The sequence below is a fragment of the Bradysia coprophila genome, assembly GCF_014529535.1.
Source record: "Bradysia coprophila strain Holo2 chromosome X unlocalized genomic scaffold, BU_Bcop_v1 contig_117, whole genome shotgun sequence".
Taxonomy (NCBI): domain Eukaryota; kingdom Metazoa; phylum Arthropoda; class Insecta; order Diptera; family Sciaridae; genus Bradysia; species Bradysia coprophila.
Window position 1 is genome coordinate 805417 of NW_023503292.1, and position 14710 is coordinate 820126.

A 14710-nucleotide genomic window follows, 5' to 3' on the forward strand; every position below is an offset into this window, starting at 1 on the left:
ATTCGTCATCTATGAACATAGGCAAACACTTTGCCCTTACCGTCTGCTTCGAATTCCATCAATTGCACACGGCATCGTAATCCTATAAGCCCCTTTGTACTTCGTACGGGGCTAAAAACACAAATTTTAAATGTGAAATACGGCCGCACGTCTGAGGACGAATAGACATAGCGCTAAATTGTAGCCTACATTTGTGTGCGGGTAATTGACTACACACCCTCAACGGAATATCCGGAGTATCTGGTAAATAATTGTAATTGATGGAAATACGAGAAATTAATTGGAATTACAAGTACTGGAAATACTTGAAATTGTAAAGAATTGATAGTAAATGAGAGTAAATACGGAGATGTATGACGATCGGAAAACAGTATCAGGGAATGCAAAACAACATTATTTTTGTTTAATTCCGTCAATTTCTCGTATTTCCATCATTTACAATTATTTACCGGAGATTTAGTTTGGTATAGTCTGACGATTCTTTTTTCAAAACGCCTAAGCATTTCAAGATGATCTGTTCTTTTCAAAACGTACGTTTAACTTTGACCAACTATTTATTTCCCACATTAAACAAGTCGCAAAGGAATTGAATAATAACGGAAATTGTAGAAATTAATTGGAATTATAGAAATTGAGGGACAGTTCCGGCAAGTATAGGTGTTAATCCCGTAATTGACGTAAAAAAGGGATTAAAAGCAATCAAAATGAATTAGTAATTGATTTGCCACCATTTTACCCAGTCGGTTACCCCTCGAATGTTTTACGTTTTTAGTGAGGGAATGTGCCGTTGGCCTCACTAGGGAAAATCTTTCCCTCGCTCTTAAAGTAAAACGTCGCAAGGCACTGAAAGAACGGGTTAACACATTTCTGAGTTTATCACGGAGGCGGTGAAACACAAATTTTTACAATTTAAACCTGTTTTGTTACACACACTCATAGGAGAATGGAGTTTAGAAACTAAGGGTAAAATCTATTACAATTTAGTACTTTTCTTCTTCAAAAGTCTGCTGTCACTGAAATATTTTTTCATGAACAAACTTCACTGCAGTGACATTTCATGGGAATGAATCAATGTGAAGTTGTTACACAAAAAAATAGTACAATGAGAATATAGTACTGTAAAAAATGTGGCTAACCGACTAGGCGAATTAGAGATTGTGTGAATTGTCAACTTGATAAAAATTCTTTATTTTGTTTAATTAGGACATTCGATATTTTTAACGTTGCGAATTGGCAACGGACTATTAGAATCTTCTTCTTCTTCTTCTTTTTCAGCCTGTTTCTATCCACTGCTGGATGTAGGCCTCTCCAACTTCTTTCCATTTCGTACGCTCCATTGCCATTTGCTGCCAGTTTGTACCTGCAATATTCTTAATTCCGTTTGTCCATCTCTCTGGTGGTCTACCTATAGCTCGTCTTTTATATGGTCGCCAGTTCATGATCTTTTTGGTCCAACGTTCATCTGTCCTTCTTGCAATATGTCCCGCCCAGCTCCATTTCAGAGATGCTATTCTTGCCATGACATCAACGACCCTGGTTTGTTGTCGAATCCATTGATTCGTCATTCTGTCTCTGAGTGTTATTCCAAGCATACTCCGTTCCATGGCTCTTTGTGTCACTCTCAATTTATCTTCGGATGCTTTCGTTAAGGTTAACGTTTCCGCTCCATAAGTGAGCACTGGAAGGACACAAGTGTCAAAAACTTTGCGTTTCAGACTATTATTCATTTTGCTTTTGAAAATTAGTCTGAGTTTTCTGCCCATGCAAGACCAATCCTACGTCTTATTTCTGCAGTTTGGTTGTCCAGACCTAACTTCAGTTTATGTCCTAGATATACATAGCTGTAGACTCGTTCAATGACAGTGTCACCAATTTTGATTTCTCTATCGTCCCCGATGTTGCTCATGACTTTTGTTTTCGATAAGTTCATCTTGAGGCCAACTTTGCTTGCCTCTTCACTTAACTGTTGTAGCATAAGCTGAGCCTGACCTAGATTCGCTGCTATCGGTACAATGTCATCAGCAAAGCGGAGATTGCTCAGGTACTCTCCATTTATATTTATTCCCATTTTACTCCAGTTTAACTTCCTAAAAACACTCTGCAGAATCGCAGTGAATAATTTCGGTGAAATGGTGTCACCCTGCCTTACACCTCGGCCAATTCTGAATTTCTCCGTGCTCTTATGGAGTTTTATACATGAAGTAGCATTTTTGTACACATATCGAATTGGGTTGGAGTACCTTGAGTCTACTCTACATTCGTCTAATGCGTCCAATATCGACCATGTTTCCACTGAATCGAAAGCTTTTTCGAAGTCTATGAATAGCAAGACAATGTCGATGTTGTATTCACGACACTTCTCAATAAGCGTTCTCATCACCTGCAAATGGTCGTTTGTGCTGAAACCAGATCTGAAAGCAGCTTGTTCAACAGGTTGGTAGAAGTCGAACTTGTTAGTGTTCCTCTTCGTAATGATTTTCATAAACAACTTGTAGAGTGTTGACAATAGGCTGATGGGTCGGTAATTTTCCAGCTTTGTTATGTCTCCTTTTTTATGCAGCAATGTAATTACCGCATTTTCCCAGGCTTCTGGTACTTCTTCCCATTGGAGACATTGATTAAACAAAGCCGTGATTGCCTTTAATAATGAGTCTCCACCTAGTTTAATGGCTTCCACTGGAACACCATCTTCTCCGGGAGACTTTTTGTTTTTCATCTCGGCTACTGCGGCCTTGACTTCATCAACAGTTATGTCGGGCATATCCTCCGATCCCACGTTTCTTATTATTGGTCTATCTTCGGTTTCTTCCGTTGGACTCTGTCTTGCTGAAGAAAACAAATTCTCATAAAATTCTGTTGCAATATTTAATATCGCATTTCGATCCGTTTGGATCGTTCCTGTTTTGTCTCTTAATTTGAAGATTTCTTTTTTGGCGTTTGTCATTTTTCTCCGTAGGACTTTCATATTGCAGTTAGCTTCAATTATGTTTTGAGCCAATTGGACATTATATTTTCTTTCATCTGATCTCCTTGCTTTGTTGATACTTTTAGACAGGTTCCGGTATTCCACCGAATCTCGTCCTCCGTTTTTTACCAACTCTGCTCTGCTTGCGATAAGGTCTAATGTTTCTCTGCTGAGTTTTGATTCTTTCCCTTGGACGGATTTGCATTTGGATTTCATGAAACCCATTATTGTATCGACGATTTTGGTATTCAATTCGTCCAATGTTTCACATTGATTGTTGACGTTATCTAATTCGGCAGTCATTTTCGTAGCAAATTCTTCATTTTGTGTGTAAAGCCGTTGTACGTCAATCCTTTCACTTTTCTGAACTAGTTGTGATCTTTGAAATCTGGTATTTAACGTGACTCTTGCACGAACCATTCGGTGATCACTACCGGTTGAAAAATTGTTTAGGACCGTAACGTTCTTAACGGTTGACTTACAGCCAGTTATGATGTAATCGATCTCATTTTTCGTTACACCATCTGCACTAGCCCAAGTCCATTTCCGTTGAGGCTTTCCTGCAAAAAATGAATTCATTGCGTACAAATTGTGTTGCTGTAAGAAGTTGAGTAAAGTATTTCCACGTTCATTTCTTTGGTCGTTGCTAAAACTACCAACAGAAACTTCGGAGTCTTCTTCTCGTTTTCCCAGCTTCGCATTGAAATCACCGATTAGATATTGATAATGTGAAGGGTTTTCGTCCAGAGCTTTCTCGACATCTTCATAGAATCTTTCTACTTCTTCGTCATCATGGGTGGACGTGGGTGCGTAAACCTGAATTAATTTGACACTGTATCTGTTATTTATCTTCAGGCTTACGTATATCACTCGATCGGATATGCTTTTCGTGTGAATTATGCGATCCGACCACCGCTTGTTTATGAACAATCCGACACCGTGCATCAGCATCTGACTGTCACTTCCTCGGTAGAAGAATGTATGCCCTGATTGTAATTTCAGGCAATCCTCTCCATTATTAGAATATGTACGAATAAGTGTTACAAGTTGTCAAAATTTGTGTTACTTCAATTACTTTCTTCGTACAATATACCTTATTTTCAAAACTCTATCGATAAAAAATACAAACCATTCGGCTGGAATTATATTTGTAGGTAATTTTCAAAATGCGAAACTCGGATGCTACCAAAAAAATTGTTGAATATTTGTATAAGGTCCCTGACCTGGATGTGCGGATGCGAAAACCTGATCGTGATTTGCTTATGCAAATTTACATGTAAAATAAAATATACCGCAAATCACGGTTATGTTGGATCTTGATTTGCGGTATAATTTGTATGACTCTTTAGATACCTCCAAATATCGGTCTCTATTGAATTTCATATAAAATACCACAAATCTCGATCCAATTAAAAAATTAAACTTAGTTAAAGAATTTCTTTAAATATCGATTAATTTTTGATTAATTGCGAAGCCAAATGTTCAATCTTCATAATAAAGTTTACCATTACTCCTGGATGTCAAAAGATTTCAAGAAAACGACGTACAAAGTTAAAACTTGTCACAATACCACAAATCACGGTCAGAGACCTTATATTTGTATATAAACCGAACTGTAAAATAAGGTATACCGTACGAAGAAAGTAATTGATTCCGAATCGTGGGGGGCTGACCAATTAGTGATTTTTTAGCCCCGTACGAAGTACGAAGGGGCTTATAGGATTACGGTGCCGTGTGTAATTGATGGAATTCGAAGCAGGCGGTAAGGGCAAAGTGTTTGCCTATGTTCATAGATGATGAATCCGCAATAAAGATTTTGTCTGTCCGTCTGTCACGTCGATATCTTGAGTAAATCAAATCCTATTTCAAAAAAAAAATTTTCCCTGAAAGGTAGTTGAAATTGTGAGGCTAAGTTCGAAGATGGGCGATTTTGGGTCGACCCCTCCCCATAAGTGCTTTAACGTTTTCCAAAGATTTCTCTGGCTATTTAACGGCTACACTGGTAAGTGATACATCAAATGAAAGGTATTACCTACAAAAAAAACGTTTATGGAAATCGGATGACCGACTCGTGAGTTAGACCCCTTGGTGTGAACTAGGTACAGTACGGGAAGCCGTTTTTGATTGTAGGTTGGCCAAATTTTAACGGATTTTGATAGATTTTACTTTATTAGATAGGCGTTGACCGTATTAATCAGGGAAAAAAAAGTTTATGAAATTAGGTTGACCGAAGCGTGAGCTAGGTCCCTTGGAGTGAGCTCATATCCGGCTACTCGGCCGTACAGTGAAGGTGGTGTTTTTTATTAATATCTCGAGTAAACGTTGACCGAATTTCATGATTTTTTTTTGTTTGAAAGGTACTAACGAATGTAAAGCATACTTTTCACCTCCTAACAAAATGGCTGTCGGCCGCCATTTTGATTTTTTGTAAAATCAATATAAATCGGTGAAAATGATACCTACAATGTCAATGATCAGTGGGAAGTGAATAGTTACGTGTGTTGGTTGTTTCAAGGATACCAAATAATGATATCTATATATAAATATATATAGCTATATTGAGCTATATAACGGTAGAGATAGTTATTTTGAGCTATATACTAGCATATTTATCAGTAAATTGTTTATTTACAGGTAAATATAGGTTAATATAGGACTGAGGAAATTTTAGGTCAATTTTAAATTTGAGTTACGTTTGAAAGGAACATCGTACGGGGCTTCGTAATTGCGCTATGCGCAATTTTTAAGACGTACAAATTTCATAAGAATTTTACTTTACCGACGTTTACGGGCGCAGTGGACTTACGGCAAGAATAGGGCGACGGACGAACTAGGGTCACGTGCGCAATAGATGTACGGGTTCGTACGGGGCTCAGTCGCAGCAAACGCTCCGACTGTTCTGACGGCTCGTTTTCACCTTATTTCATGACTAAAAACACCCAGTCAACACTTTGACCGAAATATTACCATGCACACACTAAAAGCCTTTTTTAACCAAATGCCCTCCGTCTAAAGCGTCCTAACCTGTTCTTTCAGAACCTTGAAACGTCGTACGATACACGTGAAATAACTTGTTATCTGCTGAAGCCCTCAGATTCTTTTACTCATCTGGATACTAGAAATAAAATTCCTTTACAGGTATGAAAGCTTCTATGCCCAATTTAAAAAAAAACACTTCGCAGCGTCTTTTCTTTTAATGTAGTAGAGTTGCTTTTTGTTGTTTGACAAGAGATGGAGTTCCTTCATAACAAGCATCAGCTTCACCAGCCGAACGAAAAATATACAACGAACAGTTGTCATCGCATTTTTTATCATCTTCGATCCGACTGGAGCGATTGGAGCATAATATTGAAATTGTATTTTTTAATACACAAAACGTTTATTTATTGTGTTTTCATAGTGATCAATATATTAATTTATTGAGTTTGTTTATATATAAATAATTTTGAGCCAATTCCAGCGTGATATTGCGCTGATTTTGAAAATAGTGTAGCCGACAATTTTTTTGGCGCCAAAGTTTTATTTTTGTTATAAGTTGTGCAACGAAAATACGATCTGACTTAGAAAACAATGGGTATAAATGGTTTGGTTGACACAAAACGAATTCAATTAATCGGCAATAATTAACGGAAATTTTTCTTTTCCAAATTTTCAAGATGCCAAAAAGCTAACCTCAACTCATCGTCAATACAGCGATCGGAAGAGTGTACATATGTTTAAGACTCCATCAATCCCGATGCGTAGAGGGAAGAAAGTTATCAAGAAGTAAGTTGTGCTGATTGCATCCAGCATCACGATCCATTAAGACATTTTCTGTCATTGATTTTTCAAAACAATAAATTTCCGCAGTAAATTGGAGATCAATCATCGCAATTACAATTCGGCTATAAACTGCACGGTGGTGCACAAAGATTACAAATCGTTTGTGATAACCAACAAGTCCAGCTATTCAACATCGACCAAATCGGTGAATAGGCGTAAACGTTACAAACGGACTCGTAGACAAATCAGCTACAGACAGTTAATTGTTACACCGGCTTCCCGGTTAATATTTAACATATCAAAGCGGTCACGCGAAGTGGTCGGTGACTCGGTGTACAGCAATCCGAAGCGACGAAGATTGGAAGCGGGAACATTTCAAATTGAGCCCATTGACGACGTGAATGAGTTGTGTTTAAAGAAACTCTTTTGTACCGACGCGTACATGAGACATCACAATGTAAACATAAAATTTCCCGATCAGAATGAAAATTTGCTCACCGTACCGGACGATTTAAGTGAATACAAGAAACGAATGTTTGCGGCTGTTCAATCGAATTTAATTGATTTTAAATCGAAAAGTGAAGCGGTGACAGCGAACATGAATATGTTAAGCGAATGTAAAAATGTCGAATTGAAATTGCAACGAATTATGTCTCCGATCGACGTAAAATTCGACACAAAAAGTTCGACGAATCAGCAAGACAACGAACCATCGACCATGGACGGAATAGAAACTCAATACGCAGCAACCAAAGAGGAAATGTTTGATCGTAGGTCTACGCTCTGGAAAGATCCGGTCGACCCAATGGAAGTGAAACCAGTGCTGGTTGTCAAGAAAGAAAGCGATATTGACGAAATTGAAGTAGATCGTTCGTATGAACCTCCGTCGACCATATACACAGGCCAGTTGTTATGGGCTCGCTACCAGAAGTATCCATATTGGCCGGCAATTGTTTGTACACCTGCCACGGATACAAGCAAAGGCAAAAGTGAGTGAACATTTTTCAGACTGTGTCCCGGTTGTGTTGACCGTCATCTTCTCTTTTTTTTCACATTTTCAGTTCATGTTAAGTTTTTCGCTGACAGAGGTACGGGCGGTATGATCAAAAAGGAAAATGTCATCGAATTTCAAGGTATCGATTCATTTGTGCAGTACAGGAACTCAATGGAGTCGGTAAGTTTGACTGTTATGTTTGTGAATGGACGGGCATGGAAATGATGCAATATGCTGGTAGCCTAGTTATCGGGAAATTTTTTCGCCAAAAAATTTGGGTACTGGGAAATATCGAGTAGGGCGTATCGAATTTTGCAAATTTTAAGGACCGCCAAAGCCTGTGTGCGGAAAACATAGATCATCGAAAACTGTGTCCGGGCATGTGGTTGATGGATCCGATGGAGCCCGGGAAGAAGTCCCCCCGGACGACTTTAAGTTTCCGATGGTCATAACTCGGAAAATTGAAAGCATTTTTGAAAACAATGTTCTAGTGAAATGTAGAGCTTTGAAAACTCTACAAAACTACCGAAGAAACCGATGGTCCAAAAGGTGTCACTGCCAAGATTGCCTAACATCGAAAATGTGACCTTTTGGTTTTTGACTTATATTTCCTGAGAGACAAATGATTGTGTTTAGCCTGTGGTATGAGGTGGTAGAGGAGGTCGAGCACTACCAGTACACTAGGCATGTCCCGATCGGATATACTCTTGAAATCACTTTTATAACATTTGTGAATGGAATTTTTAAGAGTGGCCACGTCGCCCACGAAGCAAGTGCAGACTCTGCAACCGGTACTGGTGAGTCGAGGACACCTTGGCCAGTAAGTATGCATAATATTCCATGACAGTAGCTGAACTCTTTCACAAAATATTTGTTATTTCGATGTGGCACATGAATTGAAAAACTTTACTACGAACTTCAATTTTTCGTAAATATATCGAAAAATATGCATAATCTGTGTATTTGCAACGAAATCGACTTCTTACTACTATTCGTGGGTGAAATAACTAAATAAATCGATTATTTCTCGTTTTTCTCATAAATTCAATTTATTCAGATTTTGTAGTACAAAGTGCGCCACATCGAAATCACAGATATTTTGTGAAAAAGTTCAGCTACTGTCGTGGAGTATTATGCATACTTACTGGCCAAGGTGTCCTCGACTCAACAGCACCGGTTGCAGTGTCTGCACTTGCTTCGTGGGCGACGTGGCCACTCTTAAAAATTCCATTCTAAAATGTAAAAAAGTGATTTCAAGTGTATATCCGATCGGGACATGCCTAGTGTACTGGCAGTGCTCGACCTCCTCTACCACCTCATACCACAGGCTAAACAAAATCATTTGTCTCTCAGGAAATATAAGTTAAAAACCAAAAGGTCACATTTTCGATGTTAGACAATCTTGGCAGTGGCACCTTTTGGACCATCGGTTTCTTCGGTGGTTTTGTAGAGTTTTCAAAGCTCTACATTTCACTAGAACATTGTTTTCAAAAATGCTTTCAATTTTCCGAGTTATGACCATCGGAAACTTAAAGTCGTCCGGGGGACTTCTTCCCGGGCTCCTTCGGATCCATCAACCACATGCCCGGACACAGTTTTCGATGATCTACGTTTTCCGCACACAGGCTATGGCGGTCCTTAAAATTTGCAAAATTCGATACGCCCTAATATCGAGTCTTCACCGAACAAAGGTTCAGGAAATGTATAGACCGAGAAGTCAGTTAAATGGCTTTTGTTACCGGGAAATTTTGAAAACTTGATTGTCATGTCCGTTGATGCGATGAAAATTTCTTTGAAAAATTCTTTAAAAATTGATTCTGTTGTCTTGGCAGACGCTGAGCAAAAATGATTGGAAAGCCTGGTTCGTTGTGAAAAAGCACAAGGCTAAAGCATGGGCCAAGGCGGTGGTGGAAATAACATTTGTCCAAACAAAGGATTTGGATGAAAGACTCTCCCATTTTGATGTCATCGTTATATGGTAAGTAACTCGATCGTCATGCCGGCTGTTCCATTTTTTTTAACATTTTTTGACAAACATTGTGTCTCGTTTCACCAATTCGATTGTTCTAACTAATCGGAAGTACAAGAAAATTACTCTTAGCCAAACCAATTAACCTTCTCCTACTTCTTTTCAGTACATTACGTGATACCTTCAAAAATCCTCCCAGTTTATCCCAATTGATTTCGGAACATTCGTCCAGTTCGCAACTGGAAGCTGTTCGTAAAATGTTTGACGAAAATGGCAACATTTTCGACGATGTAACAGAGAAACTAGCTGAAATTTCATCGGAGATTGACGCCGATGCGCTCACATCACCAACACCAATTTCCGCACCGAAACGACCACAGACCCCCGCTCCTAAACTGACCAAACCGATCTCAAACCATCGACAATCGTTACCTTCAAATTTCTCGAAACGGAGGGCATCCACAAGACTTTCTTCGATTGTACAAAGTCCATTGTCTACCAGTCTGCCAATTGAGCCGGAAAAGCCACAAAAGTGTAAAGAGAGAGAACCGGAACGGTCCAAGCGGAAAGAAGAAAAATGGAACGAATTCGAGAAAGCTTTGAAATTGTATGCGAGCACAGCACGGCAAAAGGAAGTACTATTCAAGGGCTTGCGTCGCGGCAATGTTTGTAAGGAATGTCTGACAGTCGACGAAAACCTTGATCGAGGTCTAGTTAAATGTTCCGGGGACTGTGGTGAGTAACATTTTCTCGATCGGTAGCTCTTTCAGTCAGCCGAATAACCCTTTTCGTCTGCAGCCGATCATGTTCACCGAAAATGTGCACACACCACAACCGGTTCAAATGTTGTACGATGTCATGAGTGCTCCGAGACATCGTCGAAAATATGCTACGCTTGCAAGGAAAAGTGTTCAGAGTCTGCGGTGCGGTGCCTTTTCAAAACATGCGGACGTTATTATCACAAAAGTTGTCTGGCTTACTGGCTTCAAACGAAGAATCTAGAGCCCAACGTATATTGCCCGACACACTGTTGTCACACTTGCGTGTCAGACGATCCACGAAACACGCATTTCTCATTTTCCAAAGAGTCCACATTTAGCCGTTGCATCAAGTGTCCGACAACGTATCACGCAGATTCCCATTGCATTCCAGCCGGCGTGAAAATTTTAACCGCAAATCAGCACATCTGTCTTAGGCATCGCAACGAATACCGCAAGCCGATTAATCTGAATTGGTGTTACATATGCGGTGTAAGAGGTGAGTACTGTGTTGGAAATTCGTGTTTTTTGTGTGAGAAATAAATTTGGAAGAAGGAAGGACGTAGCTCTCTGTATAGAAGCATGTACAATTTGCACCGAAAACGTCAGCACTAACCAATGACATTTCTATGGATACGGTTCAACCATTTACGATCGCTTTGCGTTGATTTTTTGGCTGTTATTAGACAGTAGCAATGAAAATGTAAAAATGTACTGCCTAGAAAGGTACTGAGCACTGGAGACAGAAAAACCAATTTAAACAAACCCTAGACGCTTGTCTGGTTAGTGGAAGGTGATCGAAAACCGAAAACGTAAACGGTCGTGTGAGGAGTCGTTGGAACTCCGACTAAAACTTATTTATTCTTTCGTATTACACTCACACATCCAAGTCGTTGTCGAACAGCGCAAAGGGACGAGAACATTTAAAAAAAAAATAATTTTTATCTTCTGTTCAACAGGCGGTAGATTTCTGTGCTGCGAATCCTGTCCGCTGACGTCCCACTTTAACTGTCTACACATTGAAGAAGCTGGCGAACACTACTTTTGTGATAGCTGTGAGACTGGTCGGCATCCGTTGCACGGCGAAGTTGTTTGGGCGAAATATTCGAATTACCGATGGTGGCCAGCCGTCATTGTACCGCCCGCCTGCATTCCAAACTCAATGAAAGACGAATTGTACAACGATCACGATCTGTGCGTTCGGTTCTTCGGCACCTATGAATTTGGATGGGTCGGACGGAGTTTCGTTTATTTGTATGATGAAGGCGATGCAGAACGATTCGGTGAAGAGAAAATTGAAGAGGCTGTTGAACAGGCAGAGAAATGGTATAAACCGCTTATGATTAAAGTGAAAAAGTCGCAAAAGGTCCAACCATTACCGTACCAAAAAATCGGTAAAATAAAGGAGTTAGCGCCAGCAAAGCTAACCAGGTCGAAAATACGTGACACAGATCCATGTAGCTGCAGTCCAGATGATCCTGATCCGTGCGGTCCAACATCGAATTGCTATAAACGCGTGGAGTGGACCGAATGTTCGAGCGAATGTCCTACCGGCGACAAATGTCAGAATCAATGCATCGCAAAGCGCAAATACGCGAGCTTTAAACTCAAGTATTTAGGCGACAAAGGCTTCGGTTTGATCGCTGAAACGGCGATACATCCGGGTACAATGGTCGTTGAATACGTTGGTGAATTGGTCACCGAGACAGAATATCAATTGCGGCGAAGGTCGAAGCAGACGCAAAATTTGTATTTCATGAAATACGGTAAAGGATTGTACATCGATGCGGAGAAGAAAGGGAACATGTCCCGGTTCATGAATCATTCGTGCAATCCGAATTGTCAGCCACGGGTCATTGAAGTGAAGGGCATTGAACGAATTGGTCTTATAGCCATGACGGACATAAATAAGGTTAGTTTGGGCTTGTGAAAGACCGTTGGACTTGAGGGAATTTAATCTTTTTTTCTCAATATTTTATGTTGCAGGGTGAAGAGCTGACGTTCAATTACGAGTTCAACGACCAAAAACAAAAATGTTATTGTGGCGAGCCTCAATGTCGTGGTTTTATTTAAAAAAAGAGGAAAGAGACTTTCCGCTTCGTTTTATCAGTTTTTTATTAGGTTTTTTTATCGTTAAATAATTTAATTTATCCGCATCCGATCTTGCAATAAAGTACACCAGTTAAAGCAAAGCATCCGTTAAGTTTGTATAAAAACTATTTTAACAATAAAATCAATTAGTTTTAAGGGATTTCAAGGCATTTTAATTGAGTTGAATTGAAAGATGAACAAAACAATCTGCGTATGCAGTTCAGTAACGCCGTAGAAAAGAAAAAGAAACATTCACACGCTGAACCATATTTCTATCATTTTTAGAATCGAAATTGCCAATCAGTTCTGGTCAGGCATGAGCGCCGACGGAGAAACCTCGGCGGCGGCTAGCCGAAAAAAATTTCTCGGCGGCGGCGAAAAAGTTGGCTTGAGCCGGCTTAAAACGGCTCGGCTGGAGGTTCCTTTTAACTTTTTTTTTTTCAAAATAAAAACGTTTAGATAAATTCATGGAAAATGAACTAGTAAGCATGAAAATGAAATTGTACGGAAAGCGAAAATGTAGGTAGATTAGGTTGTTCAAAGTGCAAGTGGAACTGGTCTTGTTACAAGCAAGTCTCTAAGTCTAAGGTTCACTAACACGTCAAGTTTTATTGCCTCAAATCTTGAACTAAATGGAAAATCATGCTCCGGTACACTCATTTAACTCATTAAGAAAATGGTTTTCGAGAAGAAATCGAAAGCTCACGAAAATCAAGTAAAAATTGAAAAGAAAAAAAATCGAGAAAATTCGCAAAGATCGATAAAGTTTTCTCAAATTTGTGAATTAACTGATTGTGCGCCTTCGGCTCGTTCCGCAAAGGTCATACTTGCCAAAACAACAAACTTAGAAGCGAGGACGTAATATACCATTCTGGAAAGTTCATGAAAATTCAAGAAAATTTTCAAAATTTTCTTAATTTTGAAAAAAAAATTCAAAATGTACTTGAGCTGCTTAGGATCAACAGGAATCTCGGTTTTCAAAATTATTTCACCCATTCACCTTTCGAAATCTTTATTTCATTTTCCAGCCGTTTCAAGACGGCTTGAGCCGTTTTTTTGGTACCGGCTCGGCTGCGGCGCGGCTTGCTCAAAAATGGCCGGCGGCGGTTTGATCGGCGGCTTATTTTCGGCGGCGCTCATGCCTGGTTCTGGTTGCAAAGAGTTAAAAACAACTGTAAAAAACAGTAAAATTGATGGCACAGATTGTAATATCGCAGGAAGTAGGCAAACATCGAGAACCTCAATGCAATACGTATTAACCGATCGAAATTTTTTACGACGAATCAGCTTTGAAATTGTTCGGAAGACTACGAAGAGTTCTTAAACGCTTCTGGAACAATATCAAACCAGTTGAAAATGTGCTAGGTTCGAAAGTTGCATTCTTCTACAACATCCAAGAACAATAAAAAAAAAACATTGTCGGAAAATAACATCATCCAACACGCACTTGTAGCGGTGGAAAAACAATGGTCAGACATAAACTCCTAACTCAAGTCAGTCTTAACACATTGCAGAATAATGCGCACGCTGGAAATCAGTAAAGGAGTCGAGGGTTACCTCCAAATAAAATTTGAAAAAATCTAAAATTTAATCGTTGATTTTTAGAAATTTATTTGGAGGTATTCCTCGACTCCTTTACTGATTTCTAGGGTGCCTAAAGTCGACAAGTCACAGTAACCGGCAAAGTGACAAGAAAAGTTTACGTACACATCAACCGAATAGGTATCCATAACAGCCCATTATGTAATCTGACCAACCAGACTTCTGACCACATTTTAAATTGCAATAATTTGTCCAGCATAAAATAGTACATTTCGTACCTAGGACTAAAAGTCTTTTTTAGCGTGTGAGAAGTTTCCACACAGAGCCGAAGGCGAGGTCTGGAAGCGAATACGCTAAAAAAGACTTTTAGTTCGTGGTACGAATAATATTTTTCATATTGGTCGGAAAATTTCGGGTCCTAGACACGGCTCTCCTCAACGAAGATAAAGTTTTATGAAAATGTACCCACAAAATGACTTCAGATCTGAGTTCTAGGACCTAAGAAGTGATCAAAATCACTTTACTTAGTCTTCACCTAGATCCTTCCCCATAGTCGAATTCGAAGAAAACGATTTTCTCCATACATTTTCCAGGTTAGTCTGAAAGTGACCAAAAAAAATTGTTGCTGA

The 14710-nt window shown here is 39.4% G+C and overlaps 1 protein-coding gene across 4 annotated transcripts; it reads left to right on the forward strand.

The window, feature by feature from the left end:
• The first annotated feature begins 6220 nt into the window (after window positions 1–6220).
• LOC119067074 (probable histone-lysine N-methyltransferase Mes-4) lies at window positions 6221–12699 on the forward strand. Of its 4 annotated transcripts, none has more exons than XM_037169806.1 (9): window positions 6221–6548; window positions 6622–6730; window positions 6815–7716; window positions 7789–7901; window positions 9554–9699; window positions 9857–10425; window positions 10489–10947; window positions 11408–12360; window positions 12435–12699. In XM_037169806.1, exons 1-9 carry the CDS (start codon window positions 6536–6538, stop codon window positions 12519–12521), a joined length of 3351 nt encoding a protein of 1116 aa, XP_037025701.1. In that variant the 5' UTR covers window positions 6221–6535; the 3' UTR covers window positions 12522–12699. The 4 variants fall into 4 exon arrangements, with proteins under 4 accessions (XP_037025701.1, XP_037025704.1, XP_037025703.1 ...); XM_037169809.1 differs by having other exon boundaries at window positions 6221–6539; window positions 12435–12689; XM_037169808.1 differs by having other exon boundaries at window positions 6222–6548; window positions 6622–6727; window positions 12435–12689.
• Window positions 12700–14710: the final 2011 nt, after the last annotated feature.